The following is a 24,712-nucleotide window of genomic DNA, read 5'->3' on the forward strand; positions in this document are numbered from 1 at the left end:
CTGTGACAATGTAATTTCCTGTAAAATATTACAAGGTATTCATTCATTCATTCATGAGATGTGTTCGCTTACCTGGATATGGACGCATCAGGTTCACCTTTTGAGGAAAGGCCTCATCAGCGACAAACACTGGTGGGGTCACGATATCCATTCCAGGCAAAGGTGCTTGAGATGGAAGGGGAAGCTGACCTCGGATCAGTTGCGCGCCAAAATCTGTGCGGGCAAAAACTCCAGCGTCGCTGTCTCACCCGTACCACATCAGCAAAAAAAAATCTGTAACGCGTGTCACAGGCAGCCATCAAGTCAAAGCTAAAAAAAACTTTGTAATTCAAAAAACAACTTCCGCTGTTGGCTGGCGCTCTCACTCGAACGTACTTCCCATCTATTGACCCAATACAATTTGGAAACTGCCACTGCTGCCAGAACTCTTGCCGTATCACCTCCCAGTCATGACCTTGAGGGTACTTCATGAAGTCCACTCGCAGTTCCTCCCAGATAGTGCGACACACTTCTCTTACAATGCCACTAACCGTGGAGATCCCCAGCTTGTAGCTGGCTGCCAGAGCTTGTTGACTCATCTCAGAAGCAAAGAACCATAAAGTCACAGCCAGGCGCTCTGCCTCCCCAATCGGTGCACTGTGGGAAGCGGCATGTTGGATGCGGGGGGAAATGCGCCTCAGTAACCTGTCAAAGGTGGGAGCGGACATCCTAAAGTACTGGAAATACCGCTCGTCGTCCATCTCCCGCATTGGCAACACCAAACTGCAAAATTCCCCATCAAAAGGGCAACTGGCGTTTAATGGCCTCACGTTCCACTGTGTATCTCTTTTTTTACTTTTCTTTCACTTACAGAGCAAATACAACAAAATCACGTCTTGGACCGTCGCCATGTTTGATCAATGACAAATTATTGGTGTCCAGCACTGCCACCTAGAGGAAATGTTGGTATGAAGGAGTACGGACAGAAATACGGACGTGTAGGCCACACGTAGGGTATGAATGGACCTTAAAGGGATGTTACCATTGAGACGGATAAAAAGGTTGTTTCAAATAAACCAGTGATAAGGTCGGTAACCCCACTTTTATTATAACTAATGGACTCATAGGAATACAATAAAGCGTCAAATTTTTATGATCCTAATATATATTGTTGTCACAAAATAAGTTAATTTGTTAGACAGCCCAAAGGAGGCTATGTTTGAGTGGATGAGTGGAACACACTCCTTTTTTACATGTTAGTGTAACATTGGTCATATTTGCACTGTGTGTGCTTTTTTCCACAGAGTGGGTAGGTCACACCTCTCTGCCCCAGTACCATCGGGGATCTGACACAGCCAGAGTTCAGTTGCTGTGTCAGATTGATGAAGTGGAAGTTCTTTGTGTTTTGTTTTTCCTGACAGTTGTAACTAACATCACTTTGTTAGTGAGTAGATACCCTTGACATCTAAATGTAAACAGGCAGGGAGTTGTATCGAAAGACTATAGGGACCATGGCTGAGCTGAATTGTATAAGTTATAATATAGGAGGAATTAATAATCCGATTAAAAGTAAAAAATTTCTGGGACAACTAAAGAAGCTGTACTGCTCTGTTGCTTTGATTCAGGAAACATCAGAGACTGAACATCTAAAACTGAAAAGAGAGTGGGTGGACCAGGTTTATAGTTCTTTGTATGGGAGAACGAAGAAAAGAGGGGTAGCTATATTATTTAGTAAATCTGTGTATTACAATAATGAGAAAACCTTTCGTGATGATGAAGGCCGATATGCTATGGTAATAGGCACAATTGGAGGAGTAAAGATAACCATACTTAATGTTTATGCCCCAAATGAAGACATTTTATTAGAATGGTCACAACTCTACTTGCAGACTTTCTACAGAAGCACCATAGAGAGCATTCTGACCAGCTGTCTCTCTGTGTGGTGTGGAGGCTGCAGTGCTTCCGACTGGAAGAACGTGAGGAGAGTGGTGAGGACAGCAGGAGGGATCATCGGGGCTCCTCTCCCCTCCATTAAGGACATTTCATCTCAGCGCTGCGTGTCCAGAACCCGTAACATCATCAGGGACCCATCACTCTGGGAAGAGGTTCCACAGCATCCGCTGCAGGTCCACCAGGTTCTACAAAAGCTTTTTCCCTGCTGCCATCAGACCGTTGAACTGCTGAACTATAAACTGGACTCTGCACCACATCCGCATATTTGCACATTTGCACATTTGCATCACTGCATCTCTATCTAGCATTACAAATGCTGCTGAACTTTTAGTTTCTAAATGCATTCTTGCACAAATGCCAATTCTGCACATACAAATGGTTTTTAAAAATACTCACCTGTACACTGTGATTGCACAGTTCTCCTGCATTGTTCTCCTGCATTGTTTACATTTCAATTGTTTTCTTTTAAGTCACTGCTGCACCTTACACTGTAATTTACTGTAATTTACAAGCTGTATGCAACGAAATTTCATTCTGTACGCACTCTGTGCATACAAAATGACAAATAAAGTTGTCTAAGTGTAAGATAAAAGCGAGGGGATTATACTAGTGGGGGGTGACTTCAACTGCACCCTGGATTCAAAGTTGGACAGGTTACCTACAATAATAAAATCTCAATCTAAAATGTCTAAGGCATTATCAAATATGATGAGGGAACTGGGACTAGTAGATATTTGGCAACTCCACCCCAATGAGAGAGTCTCAGGTTCATGGGAGTTATTCGAGGATAGATCTTTTCTGCGTAATCAAAACTGAATTGCATAGGATAAAAGAGAGCACAATTGAGCCATTCAGTATTTCAGACCATGGCCCTGTGACCATTAAAATGAATTTAGGAATAGACACTCATTTCAGACATTGGAGGCTTAATGTCTCATTATTAGCAGACATAAACTTTAGGCAAGAAATACATAGAGCCCTGGTTGAATACTTCACCATAAATGATGATGGTAGTGTCTCCCCCTCAGTTGTATGGGATGCCAGTAAGGACACAATAAGAGGGCAGATTATTTCTATAGGATACAGGATAAAGAAACAAAGGCTGGCTAAACAACAAGGATTGGAAGCTGAAATACAAAAGTTAACAAGAGAACAAAAACAAATGGGAAAGAGTGACACTTTAAAAAAAATAAAGGAGGTTAGAAAACAACTGGATGAAGCTTTGACATATAAAGGCAGAGGGAGCGCTCAGGTGTACCAACAGAAAATATTACGAAATGGGTTATAAAGATAGTAGATTACTGGCTTTTTAACTAAGAAATGCCCAATCTAGTCGTGCAGTTCCCAAGATCAGAAACCCAGAAACCCATCAGATTGAGACAAACCCAACTAAAATCTCAGACTTGTTTGCAACCTATTACAGTTATATATGGCTGAAGAACTAGAATTTAAAGAAGAGAAAGTTACAGAGTTTTTAAGCCCTCTCAATCTGAATAAACTCTCTAGTGAGGATGCAGAACTGTTAACAAAACCTATCACAGAAAGTGAAATTAGGGAAACCATCACCAAATTAAAAAACAATAAATCACCAGGAACGGACGGCTTTTCTGGAGAATTCTACAAAATATTTGTGCATGAACTCGCCCCCTTCCTATGTAAATTACATAATCAAGTACTAAAATCAGGGGACCTCCCAAATTCATGGTCGGAAGCCATATTAATGGTAATACATAAGGAGGGGAAGGACCCTCATCAATGTACCAGTTATCGCCCTATAATTCTACTCTGTGTGGATTATAAAATCTTGACTTCCATAATAGCCAGGGGCGTTTCCAGCTTTGAAGGACATCCGGGGCTTAGCCCAGACCATTTTATGTAAATACAGGATCACTCAAAGTGTTTTTTTTTAATAATTATTAAAGTAACAATTTACTTTCAGTCAAAAAACATCTTTAACATTATGCACAAACACATACACACTCTCTCTCTCTCTCTCTCTCTTTCTCTCTCTCTCTCTCTCAATACACACACACAGTCAACATGCACTATTCACCTCTTGCTGTCTATCTGGTGTGTCCTTCTATATTTGTTATATTACTCTCATTACTTGCTGTTGTCTTTCTCTCATCACTTGCTGTTGTCTCTCTCTCACCACTTGCTGTTGTCTCTCTCTCACCACTTGCTGCTGTCTCTCTCTCACCAATTGCTGTTGTCTCTCTCTCATCACTTGCTGTTGTCTCTCTCTCACCACTTGCTGTTGTCTCTCTCATTACTTGCTGTTGTCTTTCTCTCATCACTTGCTGTTGTCTCTCTCTCACCACTTGCTGTTGTCTCTCTCATCACTTGCTGTTGTCTTTCTCTCATCACTTGCTGTTGTCTCTCTCTCATCACTTGCGGTTGTCTTTCTCTCATCACTTGCTGGGTATCATTAAAGGGTATTTTCTTGGTTTTGAGCATTGCAAATCGCAGCTGCAGACAGGAATCGTTAGTGCTGCTTGAAAGACAGATCTCAGGCTTGGGAACATGTCAGGGTCAAGGAGCTTGTATACACTTGCCATATCTGAAATGACACCCTCATCTCTTCTTTTGATCAGGAAGTGTCTAGCCACTACAACCTCTTCTTTACTGACCTTCATGTTATAGTGTTTAGCAATCAGCTGTAGAGATTATTCACACAGGAAGTCATTTGCTGCTGGATGGCAAGCTTTCATTAGCTCTGCACCAACACCACAAAATCTACCCTCCAACTCACTCACCATTCTGTCGAGGCATGGGTAAAATATGTGATTTCTTATCTCATCCCCAGCGCTTACATAAGCCCTTGTGCCAGTGGTGGACTCTACCACATAGTCATCTAATCGCCTCTGCTTGCGTTTGTGAGAACCTCCTGGAGTAGGGGTCTCTGACAGATGGTTGGCCTCAAGAATTTCTTTGGCCTGATTATGAAACTTCTCTGCCATTTCCTCTGTCCGCATGAACCTAAGTGTTTCAAGGACCACATCGTTATACAATGTCCACATCATCTTTTTGAAGGTACTTGTGAAGTCCCTCTGTAGTGGACAGCAAGGTTTTAAACATAACAAGCAAATAGACATTTAAAAGACTTGAAAGTTTGGAAAGCAGTCCAATTGCTGTGGTAGTAGTAGTCATTTCGCTGAGGCACTCCAACAATGCTGGCAGATTTGCGATCACAGCAGTGACTGATAAGAGCTGGCATGTCCATTGCGTCTTCGAGAGGTGTACAAGCTCACTCTTCTCTAAGCCCAAGGCTTTTTGCGTGTCAGAGAAAGACTGATAATTTACTAAAGACACACTGAAGAAACAGTACACACTCTCCAGTGTGTCGAAGAAATCTACGGCTTCTGGCACAGCCCTACAAGTGTGACAAAGCACCAAATTCAGTTCATGTGCATAGCAGTGCACATACACTGCTTCTGGATGCCTCACGCGAAGTTGAGCCTGAACACCCCGAACAGCACCGCTCATGATGGAGGCCCCATCCTAAGCCTGAGCCACGCATTGCAGGTCTTGCAGGCCTTTGAATTTTAAAACTTCTTCAATTGCCTCTGTGATTGAACGCGCATCAAAAGACTTCAGACTTTTAAGTTCCAGAAAACTTTCTTTGACAGTGTTCTCATATCCCACATAACGAACACACACAGCAAGCTGTTCCACATGATCATCTTAAGCCTCATCAGCCATCACTGCATACATTTTTGAATGCTTCATCTCTTCAATAATGGATGCAGTATCTTCCTCCACACAACATTGTATCATTTCATTCTGAGAGCCTGCAGAGAGATATGTGGAATGTGCAGGAGGTGTGTAGCTTTGGAGAAAGGGGTTGAATTTTCCCTGATTGTTAGAGGACTCTTTCTCATCATGGCCACGGAATGTGAGGCCTTGCTTTCCCAAAAAGCTAATGACAGCAGTGATACGACGGAGTTATTCTCTTCTTTCAACTATCTGGTCAACATTGGCCACATGCATTCTCTCAACAACACTGCCTTGTGATGAACTGACTTTGTAATTCTTCCAAGCGATCATTGAAGCTTTGTGTCCTGAACAAGTATCATGCTCTCTAAAGCTGTCCAAAGCTCGTTTCCAGTTTGAAAATCCAACAGAGCTGGTTATCATATCTTTATTTACTCTAGACACTTGTTTCCCAAAGAGCCTGCATGAGAAGCAGAAGGCTGCATTTCGGTTAGCAGAGTACTCTAACAACTCAAATGTCTCAAAACATTTTGGCTGGAAGGCCCTTCTCTGTAGTCCAAAGGTGGTGAGAGGGTATTCTTTGAGTTTTGCTCTGGCTGGGCCTGTTTCTACAGTTCCTAAATCTTCCACTACAGCACTATCGACCTCGACTAACAACTAAAGCTTCACATTCTTCACAGCTTCACAAAATGCGGGACAGGTGGTCCCCGTTTGATAATATTTAGTGGGTTTTGATTTACACACTGTTTAATGTTTGATGATCATGTTATTTTATATTTGAGTGAGTGAGCAATCTTCTGTCACTTGTTTCAGCTTCTTCTTCTCCTGTGTTTTTATCCGGAGAAGATTATGTACTAGAAGATGCCAGTACAAGTGCTAACGTATAACGTTAGCCTGTATGGTAATAATAACCAGCTAGTTAAACAAATAGGCCTACAGTGAATGATGATGATGATGATCTTCAGACTTTAAGGATATAAAAATGAATTCTTGACTTGCCCACTGACTTCTTTCCAAAAAATTCCCAAAGTCTCCTTTGCTTGATTTTCTATATTTCTTTCTTTCCTGCTCGCTCTGTCTCCGCTGTTAACTTATACTCATTCATACATCTATTGACTGTAGCTGTAGCAGCAGCTCGCACTGTAGCGCTTGACTGTGCTAGCTCCTCCCCTACCTGCTGCTGCTGCATATTTAACAGAGTGGAAGAAACGGAGTAGCCCATAGGCTACCGACAGCAAATAAATGTATTCTTTAGGCAAGATTATTTTTAAGGTCTATTTTTACAGGCTGTATGCAGTATATGCAAAGGAAAAGTGCAATGAAATAAAGCAACTTATAATTTCTGGGGTTTACATAGGCTATTGTCCAGTTTCATATTTGCTCATTACATTCGGGGCTTGACTCAAAACATTCGGGGCTGAAGCCCCGGCAAAATCGGCTGGCGCCGCCACTGATAATAGCTACCAGGATTTAAAAAAATATTAAGAAATTAATACAACCAGATCAAACAGGATTCATACAAGGATGTCAAGGAACAAATAACATAAGGAGAGCCCTGAACCTGCAGACAATAGCAAGAGAAGACACACAACCATCAATGTTTCTCATTTTGGACACTGAGAAAGTTTTTGACTGAGTTGACTGGGTGTCTCTGAGGCAGACGCTAATAGAAATGGGCTTTGGGAAAGAATTTGTGGCCTGGATCAATCTACTGTATAAAGAGCCCAGCTCCAAAGTCAGAGTTAATGGTCACTGCTCCAGTTTCTTCAGGATTGAGTGAGGTGTGAGAAAGGGGGACTTGTTGTCTCCTATCTTATTTGCTCTAAGTATTGAACCTATGAGGCAATACGCCAAAACGTACATATTCAAGGGATAGCAGATGAAGGGGGGGGGGTCAGTTCGTAAAATAGCTCTATTCGCGGACAATATGTTACTCTTTGTAAAAAATCCACTTCTTTCCATCCCTGCACTCATGAAATGCCTGTATGAATACGGGTCAGTGTATGGTTACAAAATTAATGAGACTAAGTCAGAAGCCATGATGATTTCAGGCACCTGGCCTGTACAGCTAAATAACAGTGTCTCCTTTCGCTGGTCCAAACAAGGGAAGAGGCCGAGGGTAAGACTGAAATGCCTTCGATTACCTAAAGACAGAGGAGGACTGAGTCTCCCGAACTTTAAAAATTATTACTGGGCTGCCCAAATAAATGCAATTGTGGCGTGGCTTGAAAATGACCGAGAGACAATATGGACTCGAATAGAGCAGGATTCAGTTAAGGCTGTTCCTCTATCTATACTGCCATTCATTGATACAAAGTCAATTCAAAAATTTTTAATAAAGAACGAATGGATAAGACACACGTTAAAAATATGGACAACAGTTAAAAAATTGCTTGGGGGACCGGAGTCCATCTCAAAGGCCATGTTGATAGTATGGAACATAAAATGTCCTCTTTCGATGTGGGATAGGGGGTTTAAAAGATGGGCAGACAAGGGTCTCTGTACAATGAATCAACTCTTTATAGGAACAGAATTCAAATCATTCTCTCAACTTCAAGAACAATTTAAACTCCCATCAAATGATTTATATAGATACCTTCAGATAAGACATTATATCACAAGTCATAAAGAAAGAGATTTGGTCAGAAAAAAACCAAATGAAATAGAAGAGTACTTTATCAACGTTATAGAGAAGCATTTAAAAAAAAAACATATCTAATATATACAAAAGGTTGGTGACTGACACATTACAAAACACAAACAATATTAAGGAAAAATGAGAATTAGAATTAAATGTTATAATAATTGAAGACTCTACATGGGTGGACATATGTACTGACTGTCATAAGGGAATTAGCAGCCAACTATGGAAAGAATTTGACTGGAAAGTGAAGATCAGATACTTTAATACTCCCTTTATCATTTCCTCATTTGCGAAAAACCCCAGTGTAACATTATGTTGGCGAAATTGTGGAAATATTGGAGACACCACACACATTTTTTGGGATTGTTCAGTAATACAAGGATTTTGGGACAATATTAAAAAGGAAATAGAGGGAATATTGAAAGTAAATGTGACGCCTGAACCTGTGGTGTTTTTGTTGGGAGCCATACCTAAAAGCAGATATAGATCAGAGATATATACTGAGGGTTCTTTTATTGGTAGCAAAGAAAATTATTACTGTGCGCTGGAGAGATGTAAAACCACCAACTATAAATCAGTAGGCCCAGAGATTGAAACATGTTTACATAATCGAGCGATTGACTGCAAGCCTGCAGCTTACTATGGACACTTTTATACAAAGGTGGACCTGTATTTCAGAATATGTGGGTGTCTGATGGAGAAGATGATGGGACGAGATGTTACTAGAAGGAGGGGTCTAATGGAATTTCTCTATGGGAAGGGGTCCTGCTTGGCCACAGATTACAGATTGTGGATATTGTCTGCTCTGCCTGCTGTCATAATTGTGAAGACTTTTGGTATTTTGTGTTTGCCGTGATGTCTACTATTGGAGTTTCTGTCAGGAAATGTTATGTAAAATTTCTAAAATGGTTAAATAAGAAGTTCTAAAAAAAAAAAAAAAAAAAAAAAAAAGTCGTAAAAAATAACGAGGATCCCCTCTGACAGCCTGTTTCTTCCACCATATTTGCACGTTTGGATATTTGACAAAGAATTCTTGAAATATTGAGAAATTTTAGTTACCAGTAATAAACAAGCACTTAAACTGATGAAGAACATGTCCTGTGAAATGTATTTTAAAGCATGCAATTACTGGCGAGGAACAAGTCAGGACACCTTCATTGCCACCAAAAATGACTAAAATGATGCATATCCCATCAGGTGCGCAAAATGAGAACACCTTTACTCAGCATTTTGAAGGTTTGCCCTGTTTAAAACTAAGTTAGCTTGGTGTGCTCCTAACTGTTGAAGTGAGAGGGAACACCCTGTGGACATTGAACCAAAAAGAAGACTGGAACTGCTCATGAGTCTGTTAGGGGTTTTAAAAGAGTCTCCAAAGCATTTGCCAATCCATTGTATCTACAGCTGCCAACACACCCTGTTCTGACCGAGCTTCAAGCAAGTTTGCCCTGAAAGCAGTTCAAGATGCTAAAAGAAGTCTCCAAGAGGTTCTTTACCTCTCTAGGTAATGCTTTGCAGCATTAGCACCTAGGCATCTTAGCTTCTTAGAATCCACCATGAACGAAAAGTTGAGACCATGTGGAAAAAAACAACTAAAGCTGAAATAGAGCTGGAGCGTGCTGCTTGACAATGAAACAAGTACATAAAGACTGGTAGAGAATTTAGAAAATATCGGGCCGAGTCAAAGCCCAGACCCTGATGTCACTTCAATGCCTTTGAGTGCCTTGAAACAAGTTGAACATGAAGGAAACCTCTCAAACATCTCACAGCTGAGCCTGAGGAGTCACATTAGCAAATTTTGGAGTACCATTAATGACATTAGAAATAACCAAAGATTGTCCACATGTATGCATGTTTCCATATTGTGTAATCCATTGTACTGCAACTATATGTTCAATATGCTCAATTCCTAAGAACTTTTTAATCCTCTCCTTTACATATTGAACTTTCTTCACCTCAGACACTGGGCCTATGTGAACTTTACTGGAAAAAATGGGATGTTTCTCATACACATTTTGACTACATTCATAAAGTTGGTTTTGCTTTAAAAGAGACTTAAAGATGTTTTTAAAGCTACTTTTTAAAGCCCACTGCTTAAAAAAGCAATGCTTTGACTCAAAGCGCATACGCATATGGCTTATTGTGGGACCAAGAGCTTTCATTTGAGAAGGAAGATGCAACAGGTAATGCTGTTTAGGTATAATGTTTGCATCTGGGAAAAGCTGTTTAAAATGTTTTAAAGGTTGCTCTATTAATAGCTTAAGCCTTGACAGAGTTGAGAGAGAAAAAACAGGAGACAACAGAATTTTGATTATCCCGAGCAACTTAAGTAGCATTTCTGTGTAATAGTCTTGTCCAGTTTTGTCAATGAGAAACAGCAGGATCTTTAAAAGAACCAGCATCTGCCCAGCTGACTGTCTTAGTTTATTGTCATTGGATGACAGTGTATTGACAGATATGGGGAAAGGTTTATCCCTTGCCTCAAGGGGGGAATACAGGAAAGAAACAATTGCACTGTTGAATGTGTCTAAGTCCATATGCCCTGATAGCACAAGATGCTTTAAAACACATTTGATTTCATATGGAGCAACACCTTCAAGAACAACATGCATGACCTCTTGTGGAGTTTGGTTGATTATATCAAAGTGAGGACATTCTGTTAACATACTTCTCCTGTTAATCCCGTAAGTTTTTTTTAGACTCTCTTTCAGAAAGTCAATGGTTGCCTTTTCAATATCATTGCATTGTCTTACGTGGCTTACCATTGTCCTTTTAACAAACATATCTTTGTTAAATTGTTCCTGCATGTCTTCAAAGTTGCACTCACAGTGTCTGCATTTACTATAGGCAAACCCCACTCCTTCCTTAAATCCAGCCACTTCAAGCTGGGCTAGTGTGTCTCCACACACGGATACAAGGGCTCCATAAATTGTCCTCTCACCACTTGCAGTGACAACCTGCACACCATCACACAAACTAATTAAGTCATGTTTAATCCTCTCAAATATTGAATCAATACCACAATGGGACAGATCTTTTGATTTCACCATGGCAAGCAGACGAATAGCAGCAAGTCTTGATCTGTATTTAGGGCTGATGTTACCTAAGGTGTAATAAATCAACAACAACTTGTTTTTGTTTGCCCGAGATCCAAGAGGATTGCGTAGCTCAATTTCATCTGTATAAAAAATTAACTGCAAAGCTTTAGGGACTTTCATAAACAGTGGGTGTGACTTAAAAATGTCCCCGTCAATAAAATCTTGAAAAAATCCATCATTGCATTGCTGTTGTCCCTCATCAATCATTGCAAGAACTATTGGATGGCATAACAACTGCTCTAAACGCTTTACCAGAGGTATATAATGAAAACAATGGTCCTTATTGGAAAGAACTCTGCTGTCTCCATGTTTTACATAACATACGGTTTGTTTTGCAACAACAGCCTCTGGTTCAACTGGTTGAAGCAATTCTTTGATAGTTTTATCCTGCATATAAGTGGAAGCAATTGGACTGAAAGGGTCAACAAACTGGTCAAATATACCTAACGCACCATTCTTCAGTTCATCCAGGCCACCAGAATGCCCCTCAATCAAGCTACATATTTGCTGTTTAAGGTGCTCCAACGGTGCTGCCTGATACTGCTGGACTCCACTCACCATTTGGTCATCAGCTCTCTGGAAGGAAGAAGAAAAAAATAAATATTTTTTTTTAATTGTATAGCAGATTTTGGCAACCCCTCATTATTATTGAAAATAACCTAAGTATATATGAGATTGTTTGATAAAATGGTTGTCATTGAACATTTTGACAAAAAAGAATCAATGTCTAACCAGTCTCCAAACCTATGCAATACAATGTGATTGATAGAAAATGACCTGTGTCAGTCGCTGTGTTTCTCTGGCTTGAAGAAGAAAGGCAGTTGCATGTTTAGATAGGTCTAAATGAACGTGATCCTCTTCGTCTTCTTCAAATTCACTCTGAAACAGATAAACAAAGGCCAAAAAACATTTACATAAAGAAAATATAGGTACTGGTGGTTGGTAAACATTCTAAAAATACCCTGATCAACTAAGATTTTTTTCTTAAGAAAATGTTTCACTCTTTAGCCACAGCATCGGAAGGACCTCTACAAAAAACTATAAATTATTTGGTGTGCCTTAGCCTGAAGAAGACCAAACACAGTCGAAATGTCGCAGATTTATTTATGATTATTTTCATAAAAATAAAGCATTTTTTTATTTTTTTCATTTTTAAAATATATTTTTTCATAATTTTTTTCTGAAAAAACAAAAAAACATGAAAAACAGATTGATATATACAAATATTTCATACAACACACCTAAAACACATTATTGACTATATAACAAAGCTGACTGCAAATTGTGCAACAAAAAAAGAAAACATGTGGCCAGATGACAGCTGGCAGGTTGTGAGGTATGGGAAAAGACGCAGAGAGTGTCCCCATCCTCAATCACGAGCAGATGGAACGTTTTGGAGGAAGGACCGCAATCCTTCTTTCCTAACCCATTATTGTAAACAAAAAACCCATGTAAAGGGATAGAGGGGAAACATTTTACCCATTTAACCCTTTATTTCTGTCCATTCAATTAGAGGTTGACTGCTACAGGTCAATGGTCAATGCTGATTATTTTAACATGAGTCTAACCAAAATATGTGATGCCGATCTTTTGGGGTTTTTATCTGAGGTGATAACTTACCGCAGATAAAACGTGGAGAGCAGCATAAGCAAAAGGCAGTGAATTAGAGTGTGGTTTTAGTTAGTTTATTTTTGGAATATAAACAATGCCTACGACTTGTTGTGCTCCCGTTGCACACAGAGACATTCCAAATCGTCGGATGTACGTTTCTTTCGTTTACCGAAGGACGAAGAAAGAAATGGATAATTTCAATGAAAAGGATGCAGGCAGACACTCCCAATGGACTGTGGGAGCCATCATACCATGACAGAATTTACAGTCTACACTTCATGTCTGGTAAATACAACCTAATTTTGCACTAGTCATTGTTCTACTTAAATAATTATATAAATAAAAAAAAAATAGGATATATACTTAAGTCAAGACGTAAACATTTGTTTCGTAATAATATACATACATCAGGGGTCTCAGACTCGCCATCATGGGTTGAAAATGGGGTGGGGGAAAAAATCTGACCCAAATAATGTCATAAATAAAATAAAATAAAAATTTGCATTTATACAGGGTTAAACTGCTATCCAAAACAACTAAATATTCATAAAAGACGAAGGGAACCGGAGGACTTGGATTGCAACGTCACAGCATGATCCAACACGAAAGGCAGCCACAACGGTGTGCTCCTGCTGTTTGAGTTAGTGTAGTTCTTATAGTGCCCCCGAACGCTGCTGAACGAGCTACAGGTGTGCGCACCCCGCACATCTGTCAACTGCAGACACCTGCGGAGAGAGCAGAGAAGGAAGAACCGGCAGAAACGGCACGGCTCTGCCTGCTGTGTCCTGACAGTATTTCTCAGGAATTATTCAAATGAATTTCAAGTTAATCACATTAATGTTACAGATTTAAGTAAAGTTAAAGATCAAGTAAAGTTACAGCTTCAGTAAAGTCAGATACCAAAGTAAAGTGCACTTTTAAGTTCTATCCAAGTTTAATTGACATTTAAAGACAAACTTAATTGACTTAAATACTGTTTCAAGTAACATTGAATTGGTTTCTTGTTTTATTGCGCAACTCCAAAGAAATTAACCAATGCGGTACCGCGCGCGAGCTATTTTTAGAAACACAACGTCACGATGACGTCACATCACGTGGTACGCAGTAGGGCAACCTTGCATAGTCCGCCGCTGTTTCGCTGTAAAAGAGACGTGCGTTACCCTTGGTTTTACTCGGTAAACGACTGCTTTTTCCAAATCTAAGACCATGGTTTTTAAACATTGTTGCTATGGAACGTGCAACAGCGACTCGAGTTACGCTGATCGGCCGTATATGAAGGATGTTTTCTTCAATACTGCCAAGGAGAAATGTGTGCGCTTGGAACACCGGGGCGGTCGGCCTACACAACAGTTCAACCCGGAAAAAGTTACCAAATTCAAGTACATATGTAGCAAGCATTTTGTCGGAGGAAAGGGCCCAACCGAAGAACATCCTGACCCAATTCCAGCGACATCAAGTCAAGGTAAGAGTATTTTGGTGGCCGACATGTTAATAAAGTAGCGCCTGCTACCATGACAGCATATAGGCTATCATGGTAGCAGGCGCTAACATGATAGCCTGCTACCAGGATAGCTTACTCAAAAACATTTCAAATGAGACAAACATTAAACATATACCCATTCCTGGACGGTGATTGCAAACAACAACAACAAAAAAAACGGCCGACGCTGCCATGATCGCCGCGCAGGTAAAAAAAACAAAGCTTACCGTTCATCAACTCGGCCAGTTTTCCAGTCTTTTTAAACCCTCGAACCTCAAGCCATCGTTTGAGCTGAAGGTTGGTGTGTTCTTCAACAGTGCGACCAGTAATCCGTGTGCCTGGGACATCGTCTTGGGAAAGTTTAACGGCTGTAAAGTCGGTCATATCGCTGTTTCTGTTGCGCTTGTAATAGCTGGGTTATCCGTGCTTTCTCTCCTGTATGCCCTACCTAAGCGGCAAAAGGGGCGTTGCTCTTGAGACGGTGACGTCACGTGCGCGGTACCGCATTCCAGAGTTGTATTGGCCGTTCACAAAAACCAATAAAAAAGTAACTAAAAGTATCCTTAAAGGACAAATTTACAAAAATCAAAATGCTTATTTTATACTTTGAGGACATATCTTCAATTCGGCCACAAAATTAACAAAAAGAGAATGATATTTTAGTCTGCAAGACCATTTAAGTGGCGTGTCACCATCGCATTTCTATTATATAAAAAAAAAAGGATGTAAAATAAACGACTCACCGTTGATTGGTTACCAGAAAACACCCAATATAATCCTTCGTCTATGTGTATTTGGGTCGATTCAGCAATGTTCTTCAGCAATTTAGGAACACGCTAACACAACAATTAGCCACAGCGAAAGCCTGTAGCAACGGCAATGGAGGAGATCCAAGTTCACCTCTGACCTGGACCTTAAAGTATGCTGTCATTTTACCCGGCAAAATAAAATAGGTGTTGATTATTTTATGCCGGTTACATCAGCGGGACAGAAAAATAAGCGGAAAAGACGCATCGCCGAAACTGAAACTACAGCCCCAAACATGTCTTTTTCAAAGCCTGCAGTGAAGAGAAAGGTTGGGGATGAGCACAGACAGTTTCAGAAAAAGTGGGAAGAGCAATATTTCTTTGTTGAGCACAGGGGCATCCCGACATGTCTTATTTGCACAGAGAAAGTTGCAGTGCACAAAGAATAAAATTTGAAACGTCATTACACAACTAGACATGCTGAGGAGTATGCAAAATACCAGGGAGATGAGAGAGCCAACCGGGTTGTTGATCTTAAAACATGTCTACTGAGGCAACAAGATTTCTTTAAGAAAGCAACCAAAGAGAATGATGCAGCAGTTGAAGCTAGCTACGTGGTTAGTGAGATGATTGCTAAAGCAGGAAAACCATTCACAGAAGGCGGATTTGTTAAAAAGTGCATATTACAGGCTGCAAGTATTGTCTGTCCAGAAAAGAAAGGTCAGTTTAACAACATCAGCCTTTCTTCCAACAACGTGGCAGAGCGCATTTCTGACCTGTCAAGTGACATTTATGATCAACTGCTTGAGAAAGCAACGTGTTTCAGTGTATACTCAGTTGCTCTTGATGAGACCACAGACATCACTGACACTGCCCAGCTCGCAATCTATGTCCGTGGTGTTGATGACAATTTTGAAGTCAAAGAGGAGTTGCTCACAGTAATTCCAATGCATGGCCAGACCACTGCTCAGGAGATATTTCACCAGCTGTGTGATGCCATTGAGAATGCCGGTTTGCCATGGAAGAGGTTTGTTGGAATAACAACCAATGGAGCGCCATCAATGACAGGAAGGAAAAATGGACTGGTGGCACTTGTTAAAAAAAACTGGAAGAGGAGAGTGTAGAGGAGGCCATTGCTTTGCACTGCATTATCCATCAGCAGGCCCTTTGCAGCAAATGCCAGAAGTTTGACAATGTGATGTCTGTCGTTGTGAAATGCATCAACCAAATTTGATCCAAGAGCTTAAAGCACAGAAGATTCCGTGTTTTTTTTAGAGGAAATGGAGTCAGAATATGGTGATGCGCTCTATTTCACTGAGGTACGTTGGCTCAGCAGAGGAAACATATTGAAGAGATTTTTTGATTTGAGAGTGGAAGTGAAAGCCTTCATGGAGAAAGATGGGTTTGCTGTTCCCAAGCTAAGTGATCCCATATGGCTCATGAACTTAGCTTTTCTTGTTGATATTACACATGAGCTTAATGTACTGAATAAGAAGTTACAAGGCCAGGGGCAACTTGTCAGTGCTGCCTATGACAATGTGAGAGCATTCTCTGCAAAACTCATGTTATGGAAAGCCCAGGTTTCTCAGACAAACCTTTGCCATTTCCAAGCATGCAAGGCACTCATGGATGCAGGCACACCATTCAGTGGTGAGAAGTACTGTATGTGGATGTAATTTTGAAGCTACAGGAGGAATTTGATTTGCAGACTTCAAGACGCATAGAGCCACATTTCAAATTTTTGCGGACCCCTTCAAATGGAGCTCATTGACCTGCAGTGCAACTCTGAACTCAAAGCCAAGTTCAGGGAGGTGAGTGGAAAAGCACACAAGCTTGGGCAATTTTTGAGAGAATTGCCACCCAGCTGCCCTGAGCTTTCCCGAATGTTCAAGTGGACCATGTGTCTTTTTGGGAGCACATCGCTGAAAAAAACAACTCATAAGATTTACTTAAAAAATATATTGTAAGTAGTTGCACTCAAATGATTTAAGTAAATTTTAATGCTGCAATATCAAGTAACACTCACTTGCCAGTATCAAGTGAATTTTACTTTCCATTAAACATTACAGTTGTGAAGATATTAAGTAGCATTTACTTAATTACATCCAAGTTGTAAGTTAGATTTACTTAAAAAAATTAAGTCAAATGAACTTGCATTTTACTCAAAATTTTAAGTAAATTTTATATTCCTGTAGAATTTGCTGTTGTGAAGTAATTAAGTAAATCTTATTATTTTCTTTTGCTTGACTTTTACTTTGCTTCATTATGTTACACTACTCACTAATATTAGGTAATCATTGCCAGTTTTCTTTTGATAAATGTTATTAAATAAATTGAACAGTCTATACATTTTATATACATTAAACAATTTTTCATTTTAAACAGTTTGACAAAGAAGTAAATACACTGTTTTAAATTGCCCGATCTTTCGTTGGCCAGCCAGAAATTTGACAGTCTAACTGGAATCGCACTATTCAAATATGCAATAAATTTTTTTTTACAACCCTCTGAAACTCAGTTTCAAGATTCATTACAAAAACATACTAATATGTAAGATCAAGATTATTTAACTTACACAAACATGCTCAAAATAACTTCTGGGCGGGGGTCAGAACAGAAACAGCCACTTAAACTTTGAGCAGTGGAGTATAGATTATGTATGCCTCTATATAAATGAAAAAAGTATGTAGAAATATAGCATTAATATTAAAAGTGCATTTTGTTGTACTGCATTGGAATTTGTACCGAAAAAAAGACAAGGTTGGTATGACTTGTAAACAACAAATACACAGTATTACATATACACCACATTCAACACAGGTCTGGTAATAAAAACATTTTATTAATAAAAGAACACCTTATTTTCCCTTTTCCCTTCACTTTTTGATGGCCTATCACATAAAATCCCAGTGAAACACATTGAGGTCTGGGGTTCTATTGTGACAAAATGTGTACTAATCTGAATCTTCATCTTGCAATAAACCCATCATAAACCTCGAGCAAAGTTCTCCACAGACTGGGATGCATTTTAATTAAATTGACATCCCTCAGGATGCTGGTCTGAGGTTGAGGGTTTCTCTATCTCAAACACATTTTGATTCATTGCACAGTTAAGACAAATACTTTGAGATATATATATCATACGTACGTACATACATACATACATACATACATACATATATATATACATACATACATACATACATACATACATACATACATACATACATACATACATACATATATATATATATATATATATATATATATATATATATATATATATATATATATATATATATATATATATATATATATATATTTTTTTTTTTTTTTTTATTTCTTAAAGTGGAGCATTTCTGAGTTGCAGTTTCAATATCTAACAGTACATTATCCGACAGCTGCCTGGAAAAAGTGAAATCTGCTCAGGTATGCAGTTACTTTCAGTGTTCAGAGTGCAACACAGAAAAAAAAAGCACGTCGGTGTTCTGCAGCCTTTCTCCTCTCTCTGCCTCAGTTACCAGAAACTGTTACAATAGCAACAGTTAATCTTAGTCACCACTCAAATCTGCAATAAAAATCTTACAAACCTACACACAAAGTGCAATTTCAACACTTAAATCAGTCGTCCAGACTAGTGGACTTTTAAGAATGCAATTACAACAACGAAACAAAATCAACAATTAAAAATCAACAGCTTCAACTGTCTTTCCATTCTCAATGAACAATAAAATCTCTACTAGATATTTGAATATATTTTTGTTGCCAAATAACATACCTTATTTGGCAAAAAATGAAACATTAATGACAAGGCAACCTTCCACTAACACCCACTTCTAATTCTTGGCATTTGATGGCACAATTTCCTCCTCTAAGATGAAAGCAACTTCAACTTGAAGTTGTTTACTTTTGGAGACAGTCTGAATCCATCCAACTCCAGGAAAAGTTTTTGGAACACTTCAAAAGTGTAGCGCAAAGTAGGAGGGTATGCCAAGTTCAGGGCATATATCAGTTCCATGAGCAGCGAGCAGGCTTTTGCAGTACTGTTGCATGCTGGCAAAATCTCTTGGCCTTCAACAAGGATGGAGACATCAACTGGATCCTCATCAGCACCAATCTTGAGAATATGTTTAGAATATGTTTTAGTGACGTCACTCCGGCTGTCCTCCTGCCTGTAATGCACAACAACAAAATGTATTTGTTGTTGTGCATTACAGGCAGTTGTGCATTATTTGAGAAAAAAATAAAAGAGCTGCATGAATCAAAGTGACTTATTTATCAGGGAAGAATGAACAGAAGAATACCTCTGTTTGTTTGACTACTTTCTTCTTAACTTGAACATTAAAGGGACATATTGTAACATCACCTGTTATCTATTAAAATCAAATAGTTAAAAATATTTTTTTTATTAATCAGCAATTACACCCATAAACAAACTGAAGTGTTGTAATAAGCTCTGAATAATGATTTATACTGTATATACATGGATATACTTGGAAAGCTCTGTGCTGGCTGCCGTATCGTGTCCCCATGTTTATACGTTCAGTAATGGTGCGTTACATTGATGCTGCATTTATGTGCAGCTGGGCAGATGGCTGTCGGTAACAAACCAGATGTCATTTTAATCAGAGCAGTCGAGAGGAAGCCGGTAAAACCTGGATCAGGTAAACAATACAACATCGCCATGACAATATACAGTCACATGTTTTGCCTTGTGCTGACGGATCACTTTGCACAGAGGCTTGTTTATGCCACTACACACAGCGGCTGTTGTCCATCAGCTAGAGCTGAACGATAAATCAATAACGATATACATCAATCGATAGACGTATGTAGATGATAGAAAAAAAAGGGTCAATAAGGGTTCAATAGAATAACAGTTTTCCCTCCTTTTGCAATTTAGCCATTTAGGTTAATATTACATCATTACATCTTGATTGGGGCGACTGTGGCTTGATGGGTTGAGAAGTCATCTGGCAATTAGAAGGTTGTGGGTTCGATTCCAGCTTCCCATTGCCACATGTCGATGTGCCCCTGGGCAGGGCACTTAACCTTATTTGGCAAAACAATGAAACATTGACCGAAAGGTCAATGTTTCATTATGTCAAAAATTTAAGTTTGTTACTTCAGTAATAAACTTAAAGTTTGTCTCTTTTGGCCAATATAAACAAAAACAGAAAATATTAACTGTGTCAGATGTTAAAAATCAACTGAAGGAATAAGTAGAAAAGCTCCTAGGAAGGACTTGGTTGTTTTACCTAGTTTGACAAGCAGATGTGATGTTTCAGAGAAACCATGCGATCTCCTTCTACTGCATAACTAGCCAATGGATATGTGTCAGTAAGTTGGGACTGCTCAATTACTTTAACAACTCTTGTGGACTCCAACTTGAAACATCTGAAATGCTCAACGTACCATGCACTTTGCAGTTTGACCACAAACACTAAGGTGTCATGAACAATAATGATTTGTAGTATTTCAGCAAAGTCAGGCAACCCAGCTGTGAAGCCATTTACCAACATCATTCCCACGCTGTAACTGGTGCCCTGAAATTCTGCCTGGTTGGTCAAATTAACACCTGTCTCTTCAGGAAATTTCTGTGATAGAAATTCCTGTACATTCTCATTGACAACTTCCAACGGAGCTCTTGACATCTTTGATACAGACACAGCAGGCTTTTTTACAACTGAAGCATGTAGATAGCATGCGACCATGGACTGGTGTTTGTTTGCCATAGACTTTAAAATGTTACGAAAGCAACAACTCTGTTTTACAATCTTCTTAAAGAAGCGGTGCTTTCCTTCAAACCTCATTGTCCATAAGGACACCAGTGGGCCAAATGATTTGATGAGCTGAGGATAGTGCTCTACAAAATGGTATTAGGGATCAGTTTCGCTTGTGGAAGAACACTGGTAAATCTCTGTCTGTGCTCAGAAATAAGACTATCGAGGACACCAATGCTTTCGTCTGTGTGAGTGGGTGACATAACCAGCTCAACAAGATCTTTGAGTGTCATCAGCAACTGCCATGCTTGTTCGGTCTGTGTACCTTCAGGCAATTCGTTTTTTTCCCCGGAAATCCAAAACGAAAAACGGATACTACTTCCGTTTTCCCGTTTTTCCATTTAAAATCAAAAACAGAAAACAAAGCCGTTTTTCCGTTTTTGTCAACACAATTTAAAAACGAAAAACCAGAAAAACTAAATGAAAAAAAAAACGGCCCGTTTTTCAATTTCGCCAATTCTTTTTTCCATTTTCTTTTTAGTATTGAAAGACGAAGACACTTTCACGGATGGCCCAGAAGTGCAGGAAAATATTTCAAAATAAAAGCCTAACATAATGCAAGCCTGAAGAAAAAAAAATAATGAAGCGTAGAGATGTTTTTTGAATGAAAAGAGGATATTTTTATGTTACAACATGATAGTTTATTGTACAGACGTGAGCTGTATTACATTATTGTCTGTTTTATTGTTGGGGGGGGGGGGGTTAATGTCTGGACAGAATGTAGTTGAGATGAAAACCTGTTGCTGTTAAATGTGACAATAAAGATTATGAAATGTTAAAATCTAAAATAGCATGAGTGTAGGGAAAACTCAACAGAAGGATTATGCGTAATGACGTACCCACTGTATGCTTTAAATGCAGGGGCACTTAGATAAAGCAGCGGCGCCCGTTTCTGAGTGACGTCACTACAGAAACGAAAATAATTAATTTGACAAGCTGCCGCATTACACCTCCCCCCCACACCCCCGCCTCCCCACCCCCCCATCCCTGCATCTCTTACAACTGTTGTGGCCTGCGCTTAGGGCACAGCGAAGATGATAAAGCTCGCCGTTGTCGACCAGTTGTTGCTGCACTGCGACATCTTGTGCTTGCAAGAAACTTTTTTGGCCAAACAAGATTTAAATGGACTAAATTCTATCAATGACAGTTTCCTTAAAAGAGGAAGGATACCAGGAGGGGTGGCTATATTATGAGGAAAAAAACTGGACTCAGTGATAAATGTCCTGAGGCTAGGTGTTGATTGGTGTATTGAAGTACATGTGAAACAGCATGACAAAGAATTTATTATGTTAAATGTCTACGCTCCATATATGAAGAAGAATACCTTATTAAAGTTGCTTATATTAGCTCTTTTCTCAGATAAAAACTGGCTGTTTGCTAAACACCTGGTTTGTACAGATTTGTATTTAATATTGTCAAATAAAGAACTTTTGCCTGCTACAAGTTACACCTATATAACTGAAGCTTTGCATACTACGTCATGGCTGGATCATTGTATCACTACAGCTGATGCTCATGCTGCTTTGATATACATTAATATCTTATACAATGTGTCCACTGTTGATCACATCCCCTTCGAGGTATAAATTAGATTTGATCATTTACCCGCTACTGTAAATAAGAACAGTATTCAATATCGGACACATATAGACTGGTCTTCTTTATCTACTGAACAAATAGCCTGTTATTGTGCCCAAACTGATCAATTGTTATCTACCATTAACTTATCAAGAGAGGCAGTTACTTGTACAGACTGTAACTGCCCTAATATTGGACATAGAACAAACTTAACTGAATTATATTCAGACATAATTGAAGCACTATTGGGAGCTAGCCTGCCTCGAACACACATGTGGCTAAATTCCATAGTGAAGATACTACTTCTTGGGCTTTAGCAGGTAAACCTAGGCAGGACCCCATATTTGAACATACAAAGTTGTCTAATGCAAAATACAAATACGCACAGCGATTCATTAGACAGAATGAGCAAACCAAGAGGGCTGATTCCTTTGCAAAAAAGCTTAAAGGTAAGGATACAAAAACTTTTTAGAAAGAAGTTAAAACTATCACTACTAATGATCATCCTCTTCCCTCCATTAAGGACCTTTCATCTCAGCGCTGTGTGTCCCGAGCCTGTAACATCATCAGGGACCCCTCACACCCCCACCATGGTCTGCTCTCCCTGCTGCCCTCTGGGAAGAGGTTCTGCAGCATCCGCTGTAGGTCCTCCAGGTTCTGCAACAGCTTTTTCCCCGCTGCCATCAGACTGTTGAACTGCTGAAGCTATAAACTGGACTGTGCATCACATTTGCACATTTGCTCGCATTTTTGCACAAATGCCTTTTGCACCATCATTTTTGCACATACAAATGGTTTAAATATTCTCCTGTACACTGTGAACTCAGATTCTTTCTTTCTCCTGCACTGTTTACATTTCAATGGTTTACTTTTTAATCACTGCTGCACTTTATACTGTAATAAACAAGCTGTATGCACAGAAATTTCGTTCTGTATGCACTCTGTACATACAAAATGACAAATAAAGCTGTCTAAGTCTCTAAGTAGTAAATCCTCCCTCCCTTGCACTGCCGATGGTGTCTCTGGGGTTGACTAATGTTAAATGTAGTGCAGTAAAATACTCATCTGTACTCTGGAGACATTGGTATGATTGCCTTTTGAAAGGCTATGAGTTTTCTTTTTCTTTTTATTGTAGTTTTATTCTTGTATTCGTTTTTGTAATTTGGAGCTTGAGTCTGTAATAAAATCGACCCAGAAAAAAAAATTGCCGGTATGCACTTAATTGTTAGCGAGAGGCCATAGAATGCCAAAACGTTGACTAGGCGGGTGTTTTTCCAGACCTGAAAATGGCTAGCCTATTGCAGCAAGAGGAAACCCTACGACAAATGTTTGTGAATGGGTACTCTGACATCCAGATTTCCAACTTCCTCATCACAGAGATGGGGATGCGGAGAGGCGCCTCAGAAAGAAGCGTGAGGCAGTTTCGTATGGATCAGGGGCTCATCAGAGAGGTTATCTCCGATCAACATTTGGAAATGGCTGTTGCGGAGGCCATACATGAGGTATAACGTGGCATCTTGTGTAATTTAAAAGCGGACTTCATGAGCAATATCTCTCTCTCTCTCTCTCTCTCTCTTTCTCTCTCCATCTCACTTTTTCTTTGGTCTAGAGCATAAGAATGGACAAAAAAAGTTCATTCACAGTGTAGCCGGGGCTGTCCCCGAGGCATGGCACTGCGCACCTGCCCTCTTGCCCATATATGGAAGAGGCTGTGACAGAGCACACCTGGCTGTAATGAGCACCTACATTTAAAAGCAGGTAGATCACTGAGGAGATTAGATCCTGCTTTGGTGCCTGCAGAGGCATCACATTTCGAAATTGACGGTCAGAACACCGTGGATTGGTTTTACTGCAGAGAAGGTTGACCTGCTACTGTTTCAGCTATTGTTTTAATTACTGTTTCAGTTTCTCTTCCTGTTCAGTTTTGGTTTAAGTCTAGAATCTTTCTTTTTTTATTATTAGATTTTAGCCTTTCATTGAAGGAGGGTGAGTTTTTATTGCTAAGTCCTCTGCGTGGTTTTAAACTAAGGGACCTATGCTGTCCCTGGGTCCTGAGCTGTTTTTATTTAGATTGAGGAGACTAGTGGAAGGGGAGTTTCATTTTTCTTTTCTTTGTTATATTCACCAGG

At 39.6% G+C, this 24,712-nt stretch overlaps 1 protein-coding gene across 1 annotated transcript; it reads right to left on the minus strand.

The window, feature by feature from the left end:
• Positions 1-68: 68 nt before the first annotated feature.
• Positions 69-15,362, minus strand: LOC118563700. The gene is made up of 5 exons (XM_036139024.1): positions 15,220-15,362; positions 12,163-12,264; positions 10,613-11,961; positions 433-762; positions 69-72 (listed from the first exon to the last, which is right to left on the minus strand). Exons 3-5 carry the CDS (start codon positions 11,944-11,946, stop codon positions 69-71), a joined length of 1,668 nt encoding a protein of 555 aa, XP_035994917.1. The 5' UTR covers positions 11,947-11,961; positions 12,163-12,264; positions 15,220-15,362.
• Between the last annotated feature and the right edge of the window lie 9,350 nt (positions 15,363-24,712).

Source organism: Fundulus heteroclitus, chromosome 7, assembly GCF_011125445.2.
Source record: "Fundulus heteroclitus isolate FHET01 chromosome 7, MU-UCD_Fhet_4.1, whole genome shotgun sequence".
Classification (NCBI taxonomy): Eukaryota; Metazoa; Chordata; class Actinopteri; order Cyprinodontiformes; family Fundulidae; genus Fundulus; species Fundulus heteroclitus.

Coding starts and splice junctions, on each gene's coding strand:
- LOC118563700 (XM_036139024.1), bottom strand. CDS start 11,946: ATGGTGAGTGGAGTCCAGCAGTATCAGGCAGCACCGTTGGAGCACCTT. Junction 763..10,612: donor TACACAGAAATGCTACTTAA/GTTGCTCGGGAT, acceptor GGAATTTTGCAG/TTTGGTGTTGCCAATGCGGG.